Source organism: Pseudopodoces humilis, chromosome 19, assembly GCF_049639895.1.
Source record: "Pseudopodoces humilis isolate 2021_Gansu_Grassland_sample_001 chromosome 19, ASM4963989v1, whole genome shotgun sequence".
Classification (NCBI taxonomy): domain Eukaryota; kingdom Metazoa; phylum Chordata; class Aves; order Passeriformes; family Paridae; genus Pseudopodoces; species Pseudopodoces humilis.
This window is the reverse complement of record NC_142218.1, coordinates 4,440,420-4,463,939: the sequence shown is the minus strand read 5'-3', so window position 1 is coordinate 4,463,939 and position 23,520 is coordinate 4,440,420. Positions and strand designations below refer to the sequence as shown.

Here is a 23,520-nt window from a genome sequence, read left to right as displayed (position 1 = left end):
AGCTGTCTGAGTCCGTGAAGAGCTTCCCCAGCCACATGAACACAATAACCTAGCAGGTGATCAGAGGATCAGAATTGCAGAGGCCCCCTCCAACCTCCACACAGAGCCAGACTGACAGGATTTGCAAGAGGATACTCTGATGTGCTCCGTGGAGCAGGAAATAGTTCCTATTGCCATTTGAAAGTGCTCTTAGGTTCCAGAGCCAACAGCCTCTGCCCCAGCTCATGTTTCAGGCATCCCATGGCCTCAGCTAAGCAGCTGTATGCTGACCTGAACCACATGAATGTTTTCAAGAGTTTCAATTATAAAACAGGAAACTTTCTACTTAGAGTAACGGAAGAGAGGTTGTGGTGGAGGGTGGGGAAACACAGATCTGCTTTTCAAGCTGCCCTGAGTTCATGCTGAACGGTTCCCTGCAGTGACAGCCTGCTGACCACATCCCAGGAGCTCGTGGCAGACTGGGCTCTCCTCCTGTGCCCCACTTCAGACACTCTTGTTCTGTGTCCTGCTGCTCTAACCACACCCTGGACTGTCCCCTCTGCTCTGGCTGTTTCAGTCTCTTCTCCACTCTGACCTCTTAACGCTGCTTATTGTTGTTTTGTTTTGTCCCACCTCCAAATTTGTCTCTTTTTGGTATGGGATGAGCACACTGGGGATGGAGATCTTTCAGAGGCAGGGATCCTCACATCCTGAGACAGGCTGTGAGCAGGACACACACCCAGAGCAGCCCAGCTCTGGGGGACAGTGCCACAGGGAGCTGCTGCCAGCCCAGGGGTGCCTCACACCGTTCCACACCTGGGAGGCCACAAGGACAGGCCAGCAGTGAAAGATCTGCTACACCCTCACCCTCTGCTCCTCAGCAATGCTCCCAGCTGGAAATGCCGTGCTGCCGAGCAGTGTGGGAAGGGAAATGTCTATAAAAGCAGAAAATCACCCCTCCACCCCCTTTTTTAATATCAGATAAAGACAGAATATGGTTTCATTTTAAAAAACAAACAGTACAGAAAAAGCTTTCATGCAAGTTTTGCAGCAACCTGAACTTTACCAGAGAAGCACTGGCAATCCTTAGCAGCCCTTTTGCTTTTGAAACCTGTAATTATTCAGCAGGAAAATTTTACACATTTCAGAGATTTGAATTTCAACAGCACCTTCCATCCAGGGATCTCCCAAAGTGCAGCTTCCATTAGAGGAGTGAGCTCCAGGCTATCTCCTGGGATTTTACAATCAGTTTTTGCCTTGTTTCACAGGCTCTGGAGGCTCAGGGACCTTTCTTTGCCAAGGTCATGGTGACATCCATGGCACAGCTGTGACACTGCCCTTGAGCCCAGGTCCCAGCTCTGCCCTTTAAGCACAAGAAAACTTTACTCTCCCCCATCCTTTCTGTTGTTTAGCCAAGAGCATTTGGACACAGCAGGTGAAGCCTCAGTGCAAACAGCAATTTTTTATCCCTACTCCCACATGCCCAAGTCCCAGAAGTTTGCAATTTTTAAGGGCTGATCAAATCTCACTATTTCCCCAGATTTTCCAACCACTGCTCTTTCAACCTTTATTTCAGCACCTGTCACACAGACAAATCACACAGCCCACAATTTATTCTTCATATTAACAAAGCAGTGCATTCAAATTTGCTCTCCAGGTCAAACATCTTCAATCCCAAAGCAATCCTTAAATCCAGTATCCCTTGGTTACCACCAAACTCTTGTCAGAGAAGTCAACTTTATCTGTGAACACCATCACCAGAGGTATTCAGCACTGCATAGAAACCAGCTCACACATGTGAGAGTGGAATCAAAACTTAGCACCTGAGCTGGGCAGAAATGCAGGTTTTTCACAGCTACAGTGGTGCTTACAATAAATGAGACAGAGACTGCAAAAAGGCCTTCAAATTTGGCCAAAACAAGCAGGCACACAGTCATACAACCTGGCTTGCTCTATAACCTGGCTGTGAGTACTGTGCACACAGATCACCTTGTTTTAATAATTATCTCATCTGTTCCATCACACAAAGTTGAAAACTCTCTCAAACAACTTCTGCCCCAAGCTCCACGTGATTTCTGCTTGCCACCACTTCAAGAAGTAGAACATGAGCATTCCCAGGCAAGGAGATGCTTTGCAGCTCTGTGACTGCTGGGAGGCTGCTCCAGAGCTTGACAGGTCATTTAGACCTTAGAAAGGTAAAATAAAGCCCAGCTGGCTGTGTTCACCCATCCCTGCCCTGTGCACAGACACCAAAGTGCAGCCTCATGTGAACTCAGGACAGCTTTTGCTGCCAGCTCTCCTCTGCTGAGCTCCCAGCCCTTTGATGCAGAAAAGAAAGGAACTGAGCATGGGGTTGGCAGCACTTTCCTTTTTCACCTCACTTTCAAAAGCTATCTCCATCAGCTTCAATCTTTCATCTGCACAATACAGCCTGAACTCAGCAAACCCCTTCAGATTAGTGATGGGCAGAGAGAGAAAAGCTCTCAATTTCATGCCAGGGTAACAAGGATGCTCCCTTGAGGAAGGAGAGGTTTGGGGTCTAAACCTACTGCAGCTCAGGCTGGAGCTCTGAACTCAAGATTCTACCAGCCTTTGGGGCAGTCTGAGAGCCTTTTACTTAACATAAAAAGGAAAAGAACTGAAAGTCTCCTCCAGAAAGTGCTTTGCCTTATGCTTCAAGCCAGGTCACTGACATGAGACAAGCACTTCAGTTTCTATGCATTCACTGATTCATTTATTCTTAATTCTTTACTTTGTGTTTACATGCTGAGCTTATTATAATTATACATATTATGTGTTATATGAATATATTATTGTAATATATATTAACTAAATGCATAGCTCAAACCACCAAATTAAAAAATACGTCATTCCTGCAGCTCTTACATAGGTTTAAAGCACCCCACTTATCAGAGCAGTATCTCTGAACATTGAAGCCACAGCTCCTTGATGCTGGGAACAAGGAGTTACAGGCAACAGCAGGGAGCACAGAGAGCACAACATATCCCACTTAGACTCATAGAATTGCTAAGACTGGGAAAAACTTTCAAGACCATCAAGCCCACCCATCTGTTGCCTTCTCTCCCTTCATCCCTGCGAGAGGACTCTTACCTCAGGATGAAAGACCAAGTCGGAATTGTAAGTGAAATGCCTCCCCCAGCCTCTGCAGCAAGAGGCAGCTCAGAGGAGTTCTACTTTTCCTTTCTGCACCAGTGGAGAACAGCTTCAGTTTGCCAAAGTGTATCACATTTCCCAATAAAATGGCAGTTTACAAAATAATTAACAGCCATTAAAATCCCCCATTATGTTTTGTCACTAGCAACAGCAGGACCATTCTCCTCCCAGCAGCAACCTGCTTATTTCTGTAGTAAACCCAGTGTTGTTAATGAGCCATTTTATCCCATCCTGTTTGTTTCTGAAAGCTCCCTCACCTGCAGATCCCTCTTATCAGGGAGTTTTTCATTACATATTTAACACTACAAGAGCCTGAGTGCCACGGACCACCTTTGAGCTGTCTCAGTGCAGGAATGGTGACATCCATCTTCTGGGCTTGAAAGGCAGGCTGTCCTGTGCTCACTGCACCCCTTACACCGAGGAGTAAAGGGGGAGAGAGCCTCCTTACTCCCTCTTGCCGTGCTGCTTGAGGAAAACAGACTACATGATCAAATTAACTCAAATAACCCCAATTTTGAACGTTAAGACAAGAGGAAAGCCAGGCTCCAGCTTTGCATCATCCCCCATCAATTCCACAGCCTAATATTGTGACTTGAACATTTACAGGAACAACAAAATGCTTTAGTAGCTCAACCCACCTTGATAAGTTCATTAAAGTAATTAAAGCTGAAGTGGCTGCTGACACCGCTCTGCTGACAGCACTAATTACAGCCTGCAGAGGTGGATGCCAGTGGCAGCAAAGGGGACCAGGAGCTGGGAACACACAGGAATGGGCAGATGTGCAGCCCTGTGCCATCCCTGGGGCTGGACCCAGCACTCCTCTGGTTCCTGCTGCTCCAAACCCCAAAATTCAGCGCCTCCAGCACGGAGTGTAACTGAGCAACTCTGGCAGCTTCTTCTGTTCTTCTGCAGACCAACACCCAGCAGAGGAGACCTGGAGCATCCTCCTGAACACTTTTCTGAGAGCAAGCCCTTCATTGACAGGAGTAGGGCTGGCTAGCCAAGGTGACAGGGCTCTTACAAACCCTCACAAAGACAGCAATCCAAATGTTCTGGTTCCTGGAGACTTCATGGACCATGTAATCTCCTGTGAAATGAAGTGGGAGGGTTGTACTCTCCCTCACTGAACCAGGGGTATAACCTTTCTCACACAAGAAGTCCTGTCCTGAAGGCATGGGCAGAGACCCCCACATGCTCAGTGTGACTTGTGCCAAGAGCACCTGTGTCTGTTTTGGGAGATGCAGGAGATCTGAGCCTCATTTCTAGATCTGTAATCAAGCACAAGATCCCTCCCTAGCTGTTTTTGGTTCACCTTTGTCTGGGAAAAACACAGACTTAAAGAAAATTACTATTTTTCCAGTCAGTTGTTTGTAAAAAATGCTTTTATTATGCTTCCCACATTTCACAGGCTGAGGCAATCCCACTCCAACCCTCCATCAGCACCCAATTAGTGCTACAACAGAGAAATCCTGTTTCTTTCTGTTCATTTGATCACAAAGAATCATTCCCAGGGAAAGGAGCCCACCCCACCAGGAGCATCAAACGAGGTCTGGATCTCACACAAGCAGCTGCAACCAGTACAGTTGTATAATGGAAACCTGACCTACAAACCCTGAACCAAATTCTAGTTGTTCCCCTTTGAGAAGTGAGCATGTGAAGGCTGCACTCATCCTCTGCCCTGGCTGCTGCCACTCCCACAGCTGTAATCCTGGCTTGGCCCCACATCCCAACCTCTGTCACCTCTGCTCCATCCAGCATAGCTGAGAGGAAGAGGACCACCAGCAAAAAGTGATTTAAAATGGGTCCTGGCTACATAAACTGCATCATCTGTGCCACCTACAGCTCAGGGATGGACGTGTTTCGGTGGCCAAGCTCTCCACACATCACCACCCACTTCTGGCCTGAAGGACACACAAAGGACCAGCTGGGGCTGCCACTTGCACCAAACAGGGCACCAGCAGCACACACATCCCTCAGGGAGCAAACAGCCTGCTCTGGGGACAGAACAGCTGTCTGGGCTCAAAGGTGGCAACCAGGTGACACAGAGTTTTTGGGACAGACAGCATTAACCTCTTTGCTGCCAGAGCCTTGCTCTCCAGCACAAACCCAGCTCCTTAGGAGGGCTCATTCTGTGCACAGACCCAACAAGCCAGATTGGTTTGATTTGGTTTTGTGCCTGTGATGCACCACAGCATCAAAGACATTAAGAAGAACATATTGCACCAGAGAGTCTAACAAATAACGCACCCATAAAAGCAGAGATGAAAGCTCAGCACACACAGGCAAATCACAGCAGCTGGGAACTGCAGAGTCACCCTGGGAAGGGGACAAGAGGCAAGGCAAAGCCATCTCCTCCTCCACCCCAACACCTGCCAGGGCAGCCCCAGTCAGATGGGAATTTGGACAGACCTGAGCCCCAGAGCAGCTCTGCAAGATGCACAAACCTTCCCTTGGGTTTCTGTTCTGAAGTAAAATTCCAAAAAGCATTAAAAGGGGGTTTTTCAAAGGACTGTGAAAGGAACAGGAGCTCTCATAAGGAGGTCCTTACACTGTCAGCAGTTTTGAGATGCTTTGAAACCATCTGATCCCTCCTTCCCCATATTTAAATCAAGGAGTTTCTTCAGAGAGTGGACTAGATTTGAATGACAAGGCTTCCCAGCTCCCTGGCTGGAAATCCCTTCTTCTCCTACAGTCTTGCTAAAAAAAGGAGAAATTTGTTGTTGGATGAAGCACTTTCCCAGCAGTGATGGACAGGGGCCAGGCTACCCTGACCCACTGACCAGTCCCACTTGGCCACACTCCTGGGCCAGCTGCCACGTGTCTGTGCCACCCAGGGCACAGCATCTCCCCTCACAGACGGCACTGCCCTCTCACAAGAGAAACAGCTGGATAAAAGCTGCCCTGTCTGACTTATCCCAAGAGAAAAAGCAGCCCAGTCAGGAAGGGGCTACATGAGCCAGTTGGGAAGATGCTCCTTTTCACCCCAGCTGCCTTCCCCAGTGGGCAGTTTGTGTGTTACAGACACCAGGGGCACAGTGAGAGAGGTTTTAGCCACCATATGTGACCACAGTGGATAATCACTCACTAAACACCTGATTTACTTAATGACTGTGGCAGCAGCTTGGCAAAACAAGGGTGATTCCAGAGGCAGTGGGAGCTTTGCTGCTGCTCCAAGTCACAGGAAGAGCAGCCAAGCCCCACAGCAAGGCAGGAACGCTGAGATTTCCCCCAGCTGCTCTTCTCTTATCTCACAGTACTGAAAACTGGGACTCATGGAGAGCAAGCAAACAAGCCATGGCACCCACTGAACTCTGCTGTAAATCACATGCAGGGACACCTCTTTGTGCAGAAGTGACAAGGAACATGTGTCTGAAATGGTTTTATGGCACATCAGCATAGAAAATGGTTTTATGTCCCTAAAAGCAAGTGCTTAAAATCCCGAGATATCACAGATTTTAATCCTGAGCTAATTTTTGCCTCTCTTCTATGCTGCATCATATATCACTCCTATCAAGAGAGCAGAACTCTCAAAAATCAGATGTCCTGAAGCTAGAGTAGAAGAAAATTATGTTTTCTATGGCAAATCAGTTCAACAGAGGCTCAATAAAACATGATTGATAATTAATGTTTTCTTTTCGGCAGCTAGTAGCAATTGTCTTCTCCTTAAGCCTAGTGCATTTGCCAATTTAAAACTAATCTGTCCAAAAGTGAAACAAAACATCTGCCAAAAAATTCCCAGTGAATACTGGTTAAGATTTACAAAGTTCTACAGCAGAGTGTCACCTGCTACAGATCAAACAACTCAACAGTAATTAGGGTAGAGCTGAGACAGCCTTGTGGAAAGAGCCACCAGGCAAATGGAAAATGGATGGGAATAGCTAAATCAGTTTAGATTTCCTTAACAGAGGTAGATCAAAAGAAAACTAACCCGATTAGGAGGGAGAGAGACACTGATCCAGATTCATGGAGTAAAGCAGAACAGCTATAACATGATATTTATGCCTGTTTTCCTTTCCAGGGCTGCACAAAGCATCAGCATGTACCAGTAGATCTGTCCCAGTTTTATGGGCTAAGGGTAGAACCCTTTAAACAAGGACAGCTTCTTTTCTCCAGTTTACTTACCCAGTTAAGCAACTGTCCAAAAAAAAAAAAAAATAAAATTAAAATAGGCCATAAAAAAAAGGCTCCCAAGTGCAATTAAATGGAGTAGGTGACAGTCAGTGCCTGCTGGCAGTGCCATTCTCCCTGCTCAGGGCACCTTGTCCTGCTTGCAGCAGGGCAGGGATCATTGCCAGAGCCTGGCTCTTGGCACAGCCCATTCCAGACAGCACCAGACCTGGTGCCAGCACTGGCTGTGGCCATGCACAGGTCTCTGAGCACCCTGCTCTGAGGATGCAGGCCAGCCTGGCTCCGTGGGCACCTCAGTGCTGCTGTTGGGATGCTGCAGCACTGAATGCTGCAGGAACACAGCACACAGCCCCCAGGAGCACCGTGCCTGCCTTCCCAAGGAAAGACTGACAGAGCCTGGTCCCTGCACCAGCCATCACCTCCTGCACAAACCCTCTGCTGCTGAGGTGAGCCCAGCGCTGCACACAGCCGCCACCACTGCTGTCCAGAGCCTCATTTCAGCTCAGGCCAGCTGCTCCGTCACTTTTTGGGTGCCTGGGCTGCTCATGAGCCACCCCCCAGCACCCTGTGCCATGCCCAGCACTGCCACAGCCTCCTTAGCCCCGGGGCAAGCGCCTCTGCAGCCAGACCCAAGCACTGCCAGGGTAAAGAGCTCCCTGGGGTCACTCCTGCTGTCCCCAAACCCCAGGGAACAACTCACTGCCCAGAGGTAATGACAGCACAAAAGCTCCCTCCCTGCCACCTGCAGCCTCAGAGAAGGCCACCCTGGCTGTGTCCCCACATGTTCTTGGCAGCCCTGCTGCTTTCCAGAGCTGTGTGTGTCCCAGGGACAGCTACACGGCTTTTGTCCAAAGCAAATACACTCCCAAGCCTGTGACACTTTTGTTCAGGTGAAACACCTGTGCCCCCAAGGCATTGTTTTACACCATCACTCTACACCACAAATTGTGCCCCATCTAAAGAGGTTTTTGTTGCTGAGGAGGCTGTCCCAGAGCCAGGGCAGGCTGCAGCACTCACCCTGCTCCTGCAGCATCTGCAGCCTGCTCTGACAGCAACACCTCCAGCATTTCCACCAGCAAACCCCCTCACAGCTCCATGTCTCATCCTCCTGGCTTCTGCCCCAGCTGTGGAGAATTCACACATCCCAACAAGAGCAAAGGGATTACCATAATAAAAGAGCCCAAAGTCCTCTCATATTTTAGTGGGGGATAAACACAGCCGAGTCTTTGCCTGAGTCCCACCAAACCTCCACATTCCTGCACATGTCAGATACCACCTGACACCTCCCAAGGAGCAGATATTGCATTGGATGTTATCAGGATCTAACATAAGAGCTGTTTTGAGACAGGGCAAAACCAGCTTTGCCCACTGCAGTGGCAGTAAACAAAAGAAGTAAACCTCTTGTGCCCTCCAGTCCCAGGATCCCTGGGTGACCAAGCTGTTGTTTTCAGGTCCCAGTCACACAGGAACCAGTGCTGGACTCAGCCTGCTGGGTTTGGAAGGCCTCTCCAGCTGTGGCAGGTCAGGAGCTCCACACACCAAGAGCTCTTAGCAGAGGGTACAGCAGAGGACAGCTGGCAAACGAGCACGCAGCCGTGAGCAGCACGGGAGGAGCTCGAACAGATGTGAGCAGCTCAGTGGGTTGGTAAACAGGATCCCCACTTCTTTCCTGTTCCACAGCTGGAAAACCCACAGGCCCTTCCTGCAGGAAGGGAAGGAGGAGGGTGGGGAGCCCACGGCACTGGGGTCAGCTTCCAAAACTGGGAACTGGCTGTCCCAGGGAACTGCTCCTCCCTCCCCGTGGCACACTCAAGATGTTTCCACTGCTGCTGGGAACTCCTGGTTCTGATCAGGGCGAACCCTGGGGGACTCAAAATGCCATGCCAATATATTTAAATGCCATGGGGCAGTGATTAATAGGGTGGTCAGTACAGCAGCACCCAGCAGGAAGGAGCTGAGTGTTCTTCATGTGGACCCTGTATCCTTTGGAGCACTGTGCTTTAGGTGACCAAACTGCAATAAAAGCAAAATACCCAAAAATATCTTTAGAGGTCTGTGCCAAAATGCTCAGGGATCCACAGGAAGGCCCCAGATTGTGGGAGCTGAAGGTGCTCCTATCAGAGCTTGGCCCAGGACAGCTGAGTGAGAAACCTGCTTGTGGAAGCTTTGAACCCCACCAGAATGACACGAGGATCAGGCAAAGGCAGATGGCCACACCTCTGTCTCAGCACCCTTGCCCTGCGCTGGGCACAGCTCCTTCCACCTCCACCTGCAACCCAAGCTGTCAATCCCACCTCACAGGAGAAAAATCAGTCAACAAATATTGCCCTTGAGCTACAAGACAAGTCTCTGGATGTAAGCAGAACAAGAATTATTTCCTGTTCACTTGTTCCCCGTAGGGTAAGTGACAGATCAATGCTGCAAACATTCCCATTACTGAACACGTGGCCAATCCTAGAGCACTGACTGAGAAAATGCAATGATGGCCCAAGTCTACAATTAATGCTACAGATCCAGTGCTGACCTGCACTCAGATGACAGCTTCCCTGGCTCTGAAGAGTGATAGAAAATTGCCACCAATGAGAGTAATTTGGGCCAGGGGACAGAGCAGCAGCTTTTTCGTAGCTATTTCAGAACTGCATGATTGAAGTTATAAGAAATAAATTTCCTATGAAAGCACAAGGAATGCTGCTTAGGTGCCCTTTCAGAGGAAATTTTAAACTCAGCTGCCCTTCTAATAAAAGCAAAATGGACTTCCAGCACCTCTCCATGACCCACTGTCACCCCCATGGTGTGGTTTTGGCACAGCATCCAGCAGCAGGTTGGAAGCTGGCTGGTTACAGCCTGGACTGGAACTTCAGGAACCACATTCAGGCCTTGCATCACTGTTGTGACAGCACCAGCTTCAGGAGGAAAGAAACCCCAGTGATATCTGCCTGACAGGCAGAAAGATGTCACTGCAGATCCACGGGGACTGTCCTCCTTCACTGGAGCTCTGGCTCTTTCTAACGCCTGCTATTTCAGGCTGTTACACCACAATTTTAATTAAAACAAGAGGCCCATTTAAGCTCCCGTGGAGCCCTGCTCTAGCCTTGCTAATTAAAGACAAACTGACAGGATCTGAAATGACAAAATAAACCAGGTCTGAAAAGTTGGAGAGGCACAGGATGAGTCTGAGCTCTAAGTAGGTTGGAACTTGCTCGTGGTGGGAGCTCTCTGTGCTGTCCAGCCCCAGGCTCCTGTGTGAGGTCCAGGTCCCTGTGGGGCTCTCCAGAGGGTTAATCACAGCAGCCCAGGTCAGATCTCACCTGTCTCCTCAGACAGCATGTAAGATCTGAACCCAGTGCTGGCAGGCAGGTACAGGAAGTTCTCTCCACGTCCCCAGCACGAGTGAAATTGCTGTTCTTGACTGCAGGGTCACTGCTCCTTTCCAGCCCCAAGAGGCTGAGAGCTGGGATGGATTTCTAGACAAATTCCCTGTCCCAAGTCATTGGGCAAACCACAAACACCCTGCAGCAATGAAACCTTGGTGCAGCAGAGCTGCTCTGTTCCTGTGCAAGGACTTTGTACTTTTCATTCAACATTACTGAACAGGGAAAAATTTGCTGTTATTGATAAGGATGGGTTTGACACAGAGAATCCTTCAGATCAGATAATTTAAAAGACCATGAATACAGCAAACCATCGTGTCTCAGTCCTTCTCATTGCAACCAGAACCATGGAAGTGTCAGCACCTCACCTCTGACCCTTGCTGCACCAAATGGAAATACTCTGAAGGTGCCACAATCTTCCCCACCCACTCAAAATGTGGATGTGTCCAGATAGGTGCAGGTGTAACATGGGACAAAGCAGAAGCTGTGTGCAGCTGCCTCTGCCATGGACACCATCAGCTGCCAACCAGGCTAAAACAGGGCTGGTGCAAGCAAGGAGAAGGGCGTGACAGTGACTTAAAGGTTAATTCCTGCTCTAGTCTCCCATTTTTAGAGATGAACTCTATTGCAGTAGCTCTTAGGACAAAAAAAAAAATGTGAGTGGTGTTTTGTTTGGTAGGTAGGTTGCTTAGAGTTTTATTGTGGAATTATTATTTATAATTATTATTATTATTTAACTAATGGGATTTCTCTTGTCAGCCCAGGTAAAGGCAGACAAAGATAAATGAGACTTTAGAAGTTTCCCACTACATTTCAGAGCTTGGTGCTCATACATTCAAGGCAGGGACTGTTTTGCCACTTTGAAAGCAAAGCCCAGCACAGCAGACAAGACCACCAGGGAAATGTGAATTAAGGCCTAGCTTGAAAACCTTGCCTAAACTGAGAAATGCTGCAAACTGTTATAAAAACATATTCAAAGCTGGAGAAATACCCCAGAGAAACTAAATCCCATTTCCTACGTGAGTGGCATTTGCTGCCAGCCTACCCCACACTATCCAGGGAATCCAGAGGCCAAATCCAGCAACAAACATTGCAAATTGCAGGGACCTCAGTGGAAACTGGATCCTCTTGCTCGGAGCTGCACATGGGCTCTTGTTCCCCGAATTAAAAGGGAGTGCAAGGTGCTTGATTGCATCTTGGCTCTTGATTACAAATGCACCAGCAGCCAGAATTAAGCAGTTGGTTTCCTGGACTATTTAGCATCCCTTAGTGCTGGGTTAGAGGGTGGGCAAGGCTCAGGGGATGTTTTTATATACCAGCATCTGATTTTTATTTTTTTTAAATTTTATTTTTTCACAAGACATTTGCCATGAATGATAACATTTCCCAAAGATCTGGCCAAGCTCTAGAGGAAAAAAACAAGCAGTGGAAGTGTCTGTAGAAGCAGCTCTGCACTAGGCTATAAGGCACTGCCTGAACCAGCTGCCATAGCAACTGCTATTAAAGAAAGAATTAGAGCATTCTTCACGGAAGTAGGAAAACTCCCAGTCAATAAGTGTAAGGATGAGATGCAAAGCAAGAAAAAAGGATAAATATAAGCAGGTAGGAAAAATATGCTCAACTGAATGAGAAGCAGGGCTACTTGCACAGGTAGATGTGCTCTGGTGCTGTGGAGATGCCTATAAATACACTAAGATACCTAACTCCACCCTCATTAGCAAGCATTTTAGATACAGTTGATCCTGCCTTGGGGCAGGAGGTGGATTACATGACCTCCTGAGGCCCTCTCAACCTCTATTTTCCATGATTCTAGGAGGGAGAAATCTACACCAGCTGAGCTGAGCTGGCCTCACTCCAGAAAGGCAGGAATTTAAATCTGGAAAAAAAATAGATTTAATCCACTTTTCAAGTTCTCCTTGACCAGGAGAAAGGGGCAGCAAGCAGAGCCTGCAACCACAGCTTACAGGCAAGTTCTTCCTGGCAGGAAATGCATTTTCACCTGTACAGGGGTAAAGCGGCAATATCAGGTTTCACCCCCAAAAGTATTCATTTCCCCACCAACATTCACTTGCAGAGAACAATCAGATACATGGCTGCAGACCTGTGGCTTTGGTTGTGGGTTGTTTTACTTGAAAACAGAACGATGCTGCAAAAAGCCAGCGAGCTCTTGGGAGCAATCGGGCTCCTGTCGTACATCCCTTGGCAGAGCTGGATTAGACCCCACAACACAGCCCCACAGCAGGACAGAGCCTTGGCTCTCTGAGCTCACAGCAAAGGAGAGAAAGCAGACAAAATTTCACTCTGGGTTGTGCTGCTTGTTACACAGAAGGCACCAGAGGTCCCTGATGGAGCTGCTGTTTATGCTCTCCGATTCCTCGCTACTGGAGCGGGACAAAACGCACGGAGAATCGGAGCGCAGGAAACAACACTCACCTGGAAGGCAGCCAGGCAGGCAAGAAACACTCTGCCTGCAAGAAAAAAAACCCCATGTCCCAGCTCCTAGGGCAAGGATGTGGCTGGGCTGTAGCACCAGCCCTTGCAGCCTTTATCCCACTGAGCAGGAGCCCTGCTGCTCCCGGTGCTCCATCCCACCCACAGCCATGCCTTGGCCCCCTCGTGCACATGGCAGGCAGTGGTGCCCTCAGGAGAAAACACAAGCTGGGAAGCTACAGGCTAGAAAGAGCCACTGACATATCAGCAAGTAGTACCAGACTTGGAAATCCTGGCTTTGACATTTGGCAGCTCTGTAGACACCAGGAAACAAGCGGGCGTGCAGGGCTGGCTCCGCATCACCGGGAGCAGAGCAGCCAGGACAGGGAAGGGAAAGGTTAAATGCCACTGATTGAGCACCTGTAGGCAGGGACATCTCCAGGCACCTGGCTGAATCAAGGTGCCATTGATAATCTGCCTTGGGCTCACAAAAGTCTGACGTTCCTGGCGAAGGTGGCTGCTGCATCCTGAGCCCTCCCTGCCGTGATTTGGCCGGGCAGGGTTTGAGAGCAGATGGTGACCTGACATATCCCACCTACTGCACCTTGCAGGCACAGCCTGAGCAGCTCCAGCCTCCCCTCCCCACTGCCCACACCTCCTCTGGAGGCAGCAACACTCCTCACACACATTAACACCATTAACAACACCAGTAAACCAAGGAAATGTCCAGTTTGTATTTAGGTGCACGTGGAACCAAGGAGACACTGAGTTTCTCCTCCAAAACACACTGTAGCCAAATGCTGGAAGATGATTTAGTGATTTAAGCTACCTCTTGTAAGAAACAAAATCTTGACAACAGTGATTGGCCAATCCCTGATTGATTGATTAAAATCCCTGGTTTAATTAAAAACCCAATCCCTGATTGATTAAAAACACCTCAAATCCAAACAGACCATTCTTACTGGCAGGACAAGCAGTTTGAATCCAATGTTTATTCATTACTCTGTAATCCTGTTATAAAATACACCAGAAATAGTTTCAGTGGTGTCAGAAATGGTGGGAGGCAGCACACATGTAGAAGCCAGAAAATGAAATTATGTGGAAATTACCAAATTTTGAGAAATAAAAGTATCTCTGATCAAACTTTTTTGTTTAAAGAAAAATTGTTAAATGAATTGTTGAAGTTGACTCCAGATTTGGGGAGGGAGAAGGCCTCATCCCAGGAAAACCTTAGGTGGACTTTCAGTGTTAATTTCAAAAAGGAAAGTTGGTACTTGAAACTCTTATGGATATAAATTCCCCACTTAGTTGAATTTTGAGAGTAGAGGAAAAAGAAAATTAAAAATATTTACTTGTTATGACAGCAGAGAAAGTTGCTGATTCAATATTGCTCATGGTCCCAGATGCCTCTCGTTAGCTGCCATATGCAAATCACCCCACGCTGGCATCGCATCCAAATTGCATGAAAAAGCCAAATTAAAATGTGGCCAAATACGTGAATCTGCTTTTGGAAGACACAACCCCCATTAACAAAATTAACAAAATTCATCATTGCCAAGGGCTCTCACATGCAGCTTCCTAAAGAGGACAGCTCTCATTTCCACACCCGGTGAGCTTAAAACTCGAGAAATGCCTTTGTAAGTGAAAAGAAACTTTTAATTTCTGACTCAAACCATTCCAAATACCCAGATATACACTCAGACTGATGGTGATAAGAGATCTTTTCTTTTCAGAGCCCTTCAAAAGGCACAAAAGCCAGGGGAAAAAGCTTTTCAGACAGATAAATGCACTCACAGACCTGGACATGGAACCCCCATGAAAAAAAGCTTCAGGAGATTAATAATGTGGGTGGAAAATTAAGGCACCTCAAAAAGGGTTTGAAGTAACAAGGGAACAGATCACATCAGCTTGGAAAGGTTAAAGAAAGCAATTTATAGACACTAATTAGGGCCTCTTTTAAAAGTGCCTTTGCCAATGACAAGGTTGGGTTTATTCCAGAGAGGTGCAAAGGGAGAATGGCCAGAGCTGCTTGGAGATGCTCCTGGAAGGGTACATGAACCATGCTGGGCATCACAGCACAGGAACAGGAGATTTGAGGGGTGTGTTTGTAGGAATAAGTTGCTTTCTCCCCAGGGAAATCTTCCCCACACAATGAGCTCCAAGCTCACGCCCTCTGCTCTATCACCGGGAGCTGTTTGGCCAAATGCCAAGCCCAAGGTCACCAAATCTGAGTTTTCCTTCACTTTCAGGCTCACCAGCCAGAAGGATCAGCACAGTTAAACTCCTGCAGAAGAGCTGCTCTGTGCAACACTGGCTCTGATAAAGTTTTGCTTGCAGGATGAAGGGCCAGGAGGTGGGAGCTGAAGGACCCTGCAGCGATGCCATCGCCGGGGGTGCCTGTGGCAAGCAGCTCTCATCCGACAGCAGGAGAAACCGGGGCACCTCTGGCACTGCTGGAAGGTGAATCAACCCTTGGGGTCTCTACTTCTCTGCTGGCTCCTTGAAGGAGCCCAACTCACCCTGAAGCCAATGCCAGCACCTGCAGTTTGTGTCATTCAAGCTCCCACTGCAAACAGCCCAGGTGTGAGAAGGGAGCTCCAGACAGCAAATGCCACACGTCTGTACAAGCAGCCACTTTACCCACCTCTGGGATCTGGTTTTTTTCAGTTTACAGAACACCAGCTCGTCTCCCCATGCTCTGGGGTTACTTTTAGAAAAGCTCAGTGATGTAGAAAGACCTGGACATGACAGCCCTGGCTGCTTTCGGGGATGAGGTGCTGCTCTGGGAATGGCAGGAGCAGTCTCCTCTCCATGGTTTCAGTCCATCACCTCACAAAACAGCCTCAAGGGCCACAGCCCTCAGCAATCTCTTATCTTCTCAAATCCTCTGCAATCAGTAGAGTAGCTCATAAAGCATTCCTTTATTGCATTATAAAGCAACTCCTCTGCAGCCATTGGAGCAGCCCAGAGGCTGCATCCAGCACCACATTCCCTGTAAGCTCTGTGTGGGCTGAGGGTCCATCCTTCAGAGCTGGGTGAGGATTTGAGCACATTTCCACTCCCAATGGTGATGGTGTGTGATGCCCCTCCCCAGCATTCCCCAGAGGAGCACGGACCAGGTCCAGCCTGGCAGCTGGGAGCGCTCACCATGAGCTGTCTGCAGCTATCCCAGCTTGCCAAACTGAAGGTCCAAGCAGCATCCTGCATCCCAGGGGCCCTGCTGCCCTCAGTCTGGGTCCCTGCCTGTCACCCCGCTGTCCCCAGCGTGACTGTCTGCTCACATCTGCCACCAGCGTGTCTGCAGTGTGCTACCTACCCCGCTTCTGTCAGCAGAGATCCACAGGAGCTTTTAATAGCAGCTTGTTTGTGAAACCTGGCATGGTTTGACAGATCTGTTGCAGAAGATGTGAGGGACAAGCAGACAGGAGCCATCACCCCTTCGCAGCTCCTGCCCATGTTGGGGCTGATGAGCCCCTGCCCTCAGTCCTGGTGGCCACCACACTGAGACCACGGAAACACAGAACAAATTTGGTTGGAAAAGCCTGCCAGGACCATCGAGTCCAGCCATTCTCCCAGCAGTGTCAAGGCCACCACTAAACCATGTCCCTAGGTGCCACATCAAGGCATCTTTTGAATCCCTCCAGGGATGGTACTGAACCACTGCACTGGGCAGCCTCTGCCAGGGCTGGACAACCCTTTGGGTGAAGAAATTTTTCCCAATAACCAATCCAAACCTACCCTGGGGTGCACCCTGAGGCCATTTCCTCTTGCCTTTCACAGGTCACCTGGCACACAGCAGCTCTCTCAATTACAGCTGGGCAAGAGGCAGGCAAAGGGCAGTGAAAGCAGCATGTCCAGGACCCCTGAAGGGCAGGGCTGGGTCCTGCACCACCAGCTCCACCCTACAGCACTCAACTCCACCTCAGGAGGTGGTCATACACACCAAGCCTCAGACATCATCTGAAAAGAGCCAACTCAATACCCAACTCCACTTTCTCCTCCCTGATTTCATTGCCCAGCACCTACCTCCATCCCTTCTCCCACCTCAGGGGTGAGAATGATAAAAATAAACAGAAAAGTCACAAGGGATGGAAATGGCACAGCCGCCCAGAGGCAGCTCGGAGGTGACACGTGCCAGCTGCGCCCCCAGCTCCAGCCCTCCTCACACTGACTTATCAACTTCTTAATCATTTATACTTCACCTCCCCCTCCACATCCCACATGGAAACAAAAGATGATTCATATATCAAAATAATCACCTGGGAGCTCTGAAAGCCCATGAGTTCCCGCACTTCTGTGATAGGGAATTTTGCCAGTTTGGCACCTGGGTTTGATTCTGTCCCCTCCTCCCTTCATACTGGTCCCACATCACAGAGGGGGCAGAGCAGGTACAGAACCTGCCCACACACTACTTTTAGGACTTAATTGAGCACAAAAAAAATTCACTGTAAAAACTTGAGGCATCTGAAAAATCCAGCTATTTGGAAAGAACCTGTGCCCTGGGAATACTGTCCCTTGTCCTCTCCAGAGGGTAGGGGAGATTGATTTTCAGCCAGCAGGGAAGTCACATTTGGGTTTTATCACCAGTATCACATTGGAAAGAGCAGCTGCTGGTTCAAGCCCACAGCCTGGGCTTGCCCATGGAAAGAGGTCAACAGGATTATGGTGCCAAAAGAGACCTGCAATGATGGATTTTCCCTCACAGGAGGAAAAGAGTGAAGCAGAGTGAAGCTGGGAGCTGAAATCTCAACTCTGCAGCTTCAGCAGTGAAGTATCCATGTCCACATGTGGTGCAAGACCACTGTCCACAGGCCCCTGGCACCAGAACACTGGTGTCACACCCTGAACACAAACCAGCCCTGCCTGCTTGCCACCCTCAGGGAGCACAGCCATCCTTCACCAGGGCCCTGATCACAAACACCTGCACCATTCCTGCATCCCTCACAAAATGAGAAAGCATCTGTAGGACAGACAGTGAGGAGCTTTCCTCCTTCCAAACCCCCAGATGTCAAACCAGAAAGAGCTGAAAGCAAAACTACAAGGTTGGGCCTCTTGCAGATCCATCACACCCCCCAGCCACAGTGCTGAGCAGAGCACCAGCCCCACACAAAACAAAGATGATGAAACTCTCATCACCTGTCCCAGCACTGTGACCTGTCACTGGCAGCTGAACAGCTGGGGATGAAACCCAAACCACAGCCTGCCAATATCTGCCAGCACAGGCAGAGGTGACACAAGTCACAAACCTGTCTGCTCAGGCAATGCCAGCAGTCACAACTTCACAGCTGGCATCACTGCTGGAGCCCTCCTAGAAGGCCACAGCAGATCAGAGTGAGAAACACAGGGCCACTGAAGCAGAGAGCTGGAAAGAAACCTCTAAAGCAAGGAAGGAACAAATAAAAGTCTGCAGTTCCAGGGCATTATCACAGTTCTGCTGTCCCAAGGAGGTCACAAATGCACAAGGAACCACGGCAGGGCTTGGCAAATGCAGTGGCCAGGCAGGGTCAGCCCTGCCCAGGCTCTGTTTCCAAACAGGAGCAAAACACACACACAAGGACAAGTTACAGTGCAGAAAAGGCTTGCTCAGAAATGGGGACATGACTTTGGGGAGATTCTTCACGAGACAAGACGAGGTCTTTGCCTTCCACCCCCGCACCTGCCTCCTGCAGAGGGTGCTGGAAACTGGAGCAATGCTCTCTAGCAGAGATGCTCCACCAGCCAGGTTTCCTAAGCACCCTCCTCTGCCATGCCAAGGGATCAGGAAGATCACACCAATTTCACTGCCTTGCAGAGCACCAACCCCAAAGGCTGCTCCAGCTCTCCTGCAGGAGATATTTTTACTCCTCTGCAGAGAAGCACTCTCTGGCTCCCCAGAGCTCACAGGTTTTCCCCCGTGCTGTGCTGAGGCTAATGGTTATTGACTTTTAGACATATTTTTTCCTCCTCCCTCCAGATTTTGTAGCAGAAGCAAAGCACTTTCATCCACTTTCATCCACTTTGAAATGGTGCAATTAAACCAATTTTGGAACGATTTGCAGTTCTGTTCTTCAGGAAGCACTAAGCAAAGCTGTGCTCTCCAGTACTTTGGGAAAAAAATTCATACATTCACGTAGCTCTAAATCCATGCCCTCAAGCAGGGAAGCTGAAGAGATTTACACTGACATGTAAATCCCGGTGACAGACTTCTATAAAACCACTGAGAGGCACACCCAGAAGGCAAGGAAGTGTTTCACACCTCCTGTAAGTAGGAAGTGTGAGAAGGAGAGAGATGGAAACTGCCTTCCTTCACCCAAAACTCAGTCACAGCTCCTGCCCTCTCCTGGCACTCATGCACCCACTCCTGATGCCAACCAAGGTAACGCTGGTGTCACACGGGGCTTTGAGGACCTCAGAGCTGGATCAGAGATGGCAACGCTTTACAGCCCAACACCACACCAGGGACAGTCCATGATGCCTCTGCCCACCACAGAGGGCTTCACACCACATGGAGCTCACAGGCAGCCAGACAAACCCTGCCAGGCACCAGTGCCGTACCTTCCTCCACGTCATTCCTCAGAGAAGCCTCCAGCAGAGCAACGCTGGCTTCAAAAGACACTTTCTTTCTGTTCACAGCATTTCTCTTCTTCTCATGCTTCCTCTTCTTGTGCTGCATCTCCTTCTCATACTGGGCCCATTTCTTCAGCTGCTGAGCCCTCCGTTTCTGGGCTGCCCGCAGCCTCTCCAGCGTGGGCACCTTGTCCAGCAGCTGCAGCTCGGTCAGGAGGTCCACGTGGGCATCCATGGCTTCTGCCGAGAGAGGGGAGGGGGAGGATGTCCCAGGGGGAAGGGATGTCCCACCACAGGTCCTCTGGATGGCAGCCAGCTGCTGCTATACCAGCATCCTGAGGCCGAGCTGGGGAGGGCCCATGGCAGAGCCCCTGAGAATGTGGTGGGAACCTGAAATGGGGAGAAAAGCAGGACAGGTCAGGTATCATCAAGCACATGAGTTCAGCCTGCTGGAAAACACAACAGGCAGCATCTAAAGGCATCTTAAAGGCAGCTGAGTTAACTGTGCTTTAATTGCTCTAATTGCTTTAATTGTTCTTACCAACCTTGGTGATTTCCCCCTTCCCCCACTCCAAGCATCCCAGAAAACAGCTCTTGATTAAGCAGAAGTTCCACTGTGCACCCCGTTCATGTCTACAGCTCACATTAACCCTCTCCTACCAGCTAAATAAAGTCTTTATGAGAAAAGATCTTCCACGTGTTTGATACCATTTGTCAGCCAACTTGGGAGCAGTTTGAGTACTGAGACTCCCATCCTTCCCTGGGCTGGTCCTCTCCACCACCCCTCCTTCCACCCCACAGTCCTGCTCCAAGGAACAGCAGCAGCCACCCTCCTGGGGTGTTTCAGTCTGAGCAGCAAAGCACAGGTCAGAGGGACCAAGGCTGCAGTGCCCAGGGCAGTCACAGACACCAGACGAGGCCATTACAGCACAAATAACCCAGAAGCCACAGGTTTGAGATATTTGGGGATACCTGTCTGCTGCCCCGAGGCCAGGAAGGTTTTCCCAGAGGAATTCTACCCACCAGCAGCATCATCTGGGCTGCTCTGCTTCATCCATCCAGCCCCAGCTGAGCACAGATGGATAGACCTGGCTCCCAGGTATAAATAACACTTAAACCACCTCAGCTCTTAAAAACATGGGGGTTGTGTTCATTTCTTTCTTCCTTCAGGCTTTCTCTTCACCACACACTAAATCACTCTGGTTTTGCTGTTTGTGGTCCACAAGCACAGCAGTGAGAGCAGTCAGTTCACAGCTCCTGACCCTCGGTGTGACCACAACAGAAACCTCTGAGCAGGGCTAGCACAGAGTGACCAACCCCACGGAGTGACCAACCCCACAGAGTGACCAACCCCACGGAGTGACCAACCCCACAGAGTGACCAACCCCACAGAGTGACCAACCCCACAGAGTGACCAACCCCACAGAGTCACCAACCCCACAGAGTCACCAACCCCACAGAGTCACCAACCCCACGGAGTCACCAACCAGGGACCCATGGGCACCTGCCCGGTCACCTGCTGCATGGGAGGAGGAAACACCCCCCCAGATTTCAGGGCATGTCCAACAGGTGCATTTGAAATAAAGCCAACATCACAAGCAAATTGAATTATTCCTTTCCAAACAGACCTGTGCAAAGCACATTGAATGGCTCATGCAAAATCCAGGTAAGCAGCAAATAACCAGGTATGAGATGAGAGCTGGTGTGCTTCAGCCAGCTTGGAGGGGACAAAGAGGAAAAGAAAGTGTTGATGGGAAAGGGTGACTAAAGAACTCGAGTATTCAAAAGCACCTGAGAAAATCCTCAATAACGCAGCTGAAGCTCAACTGTGCTGCTGCAAAAGAGAGGAAGCAACAGCCTTGTAAGCACTGGATGCAGAGAATCTGTGGGGAAAGCAGCAGAAGAGAGGCAGCTGGACCTGGTTGGGAGCCATGGTGTGGATACCAAACCTCAGCCCAGCCAGGAAAAGCCACGGCTCGTCCCTCTCAGAGGGTGAAGCAGCCCATCGAGGAGACTCTGAGGGGCTGCAGGGCCACACCACACAGCACATCCCAGGGAATCCCACAAGGCTGAGACATCCACACCTACTAAACACTGCTACAGACCTTCCACAGGGGTTTGACCTTACCTATAAATATCTGGGCAGGCTGAGAGCGAGACACTTCATTTCCTCCAACAGATAATTGAAAACAAACAAACTCAGCCAGAGTACACAGGCAGGTCCAGGCCTTTATGCAGCTGCTTTGTCCAGCAAAGGGCCAAGGACAGCTTCAGCAGCACCTGCAAACCTTATTTTGAGGACGTCACAACAGACCTGAACAGAAAGAAAAAAAACCCTGTTTAATCCCATAAAAATTTGAGAGTGCAAAAAAATGCTTTAGTTCCACACAGAAACAAACCCAAATCCTTGCAATGTCTTTCATAAGGGAGCTACTAACTCAAAATTCAAATTCAGTTCACTTGCTTGAGATGGAAAATACCACCTTGTGGCTTTAGCACGGCACTGGAAAGCAAGGGAAGGGTGCCACGGCTCCTCCACAGCACAAGAGCCACTGACATCTCTCCCTGCCCACAGCCCCCATGAGCTGGGACTCAGCACAGCCTCCAGAAACCCGGCAGAAAATGCATGAATGCACTTCTCCAAAAGCTGTTCTTTTGGGACAGACGCATTTCCCGAGCGCAGGCGCTCGGCTGGAAAGCTCTTCAGCACCTCTCCTGAACTGAGCTCCTGCCCCTGGCAAGCATTCCTGGGAAGTATCTTTGTTGGCAATCTCAGTCTCTGCTGCTGCAGCACAGCCTGCAGATCTGAAGCCCCAGTTACAATACCTCGAAGGAGGGGAGATAAGGGCAGGAAATGCCTCTCGGAATACCGCACAGGCACTCCCACCTTGCTCCTTTTCCAGGCCACTTCTGCCATTGTTTGCTCAAAAATGAACAAATATTTTCCAAAACACACCTGGAGTAGAAATGAGGACCTAACTCTGCAGGATTATTAAAGCAGGAAACTTTTATTTCAGCATTTCATAAGACAGGCTGGAAGTTTTTCTTGTGGCTTTAGGACTGCACCTTGGAAAGAGCAACACGATGTTGATTTATAAGTGGAGGACAAGTGCGGCTGGGCTTGCCAATGTTTCAGCTTTCCTGCATGCACCTCGTCCTCCAGCAGCTCCTCTGCTCTCACAACAGAAGAAATGGGAGATTCAGGTGGTCTGCAAAGGGAAGTGAAATGGAGAGGGGAGATCACAGATATCAAGACATCTCTGGAAGTACTAAACACCAGCATGTGCTCAATCCAAACTGAACCTCTAAAGGAGCTAAAAGGTCACCCGGAGAGCTCTTCCTGAAATGGACACAGCTCAACTTCTCCCAGACATAATTCCCTGTCACTCTCACAGCCCCCAGTGCCACAGAAAGATTTTGGCCCCATCGCTGTGGCTGCCTGTTTTCCAGTGAGCTGGTTCCTCCCCTGTACCTAGAGAAATGGCACATTGACTTCTGGCACAAACAGGTCAGGCTAACTATAGCACAGGTTGAGGCCCCAGCACATGTTTACCTGCAAAGTGACACAGCAGTGGCTGTGTGGGTGTCTGTGGCTTGCGAGGCATCGCGCTTTGGTTTCCATTTTACTTAGAGAAGAAGAGGGGGCAGAACAAAAGCACCATTCCTCGTGTTGGACAGAGCTGAGCAGTTTCCATGAGCTCAGCAGATCTGGTGTCACCAGCTGAGCACATCCTGCCACACACACACAGCCCCTGGCCCTGCAGGGACAATGGGGACTATTCCAGGGGCCAAAAGGAAGGCAAGGCACTGGTGCCATCCCCCTCCTCCCAGCACTGAAGCAGGGAAAGGTTCACTCTCACCTGGTCAAAGATTGGTTCCTGCAAAGAGCACA

At 49.5% G+C, this 23,520-nt stretch overlaps 1 protein-coding gene across 8 annotated transcripts in view; it reads right to left on the bottom strand.

Annotated features, from left to right (window-relative positions):
- The window catches only part of PPP1R16B (protein phosphatase 1 regulatory subunit 16B), a 58,109-nt gene that overhangs the window by 20,659 nt on the left and 13,930 nt on the right, over positions 1–23,520 (bottom strand). Inside the window, exons 2-4 of one of the 8 annotated variants that reach the window (XM_088064437.1) lie at positions 21,757–21,942; positions 21,420–21,511; positions 19,617–20,018 (exon numbers count right to left, since the gene is read on the bottom strand). In XM_088064437.1, coding sequence (XP_087920563.1) covers positions 19,617–19,863 — 247 coding nt within the window. In that variant the 5' untranslated portion in view covers positions 19,864–20,018; positions 21,420–21,511; positions 21,757–21,942. Of the gene's footprint in view, positions 1–19,616; positions 20,069–21,256; positions 21,370–21,419; positions 21,512–21,756; positions 21,943–22,694; positions 22,838–23,520 lie in introns of those variants that run through there. The other 7 variants (XM_088064440.1, XM_088064438.1, XM_088064436.1 and 4 more) reach the window with 7 other exon arrangements.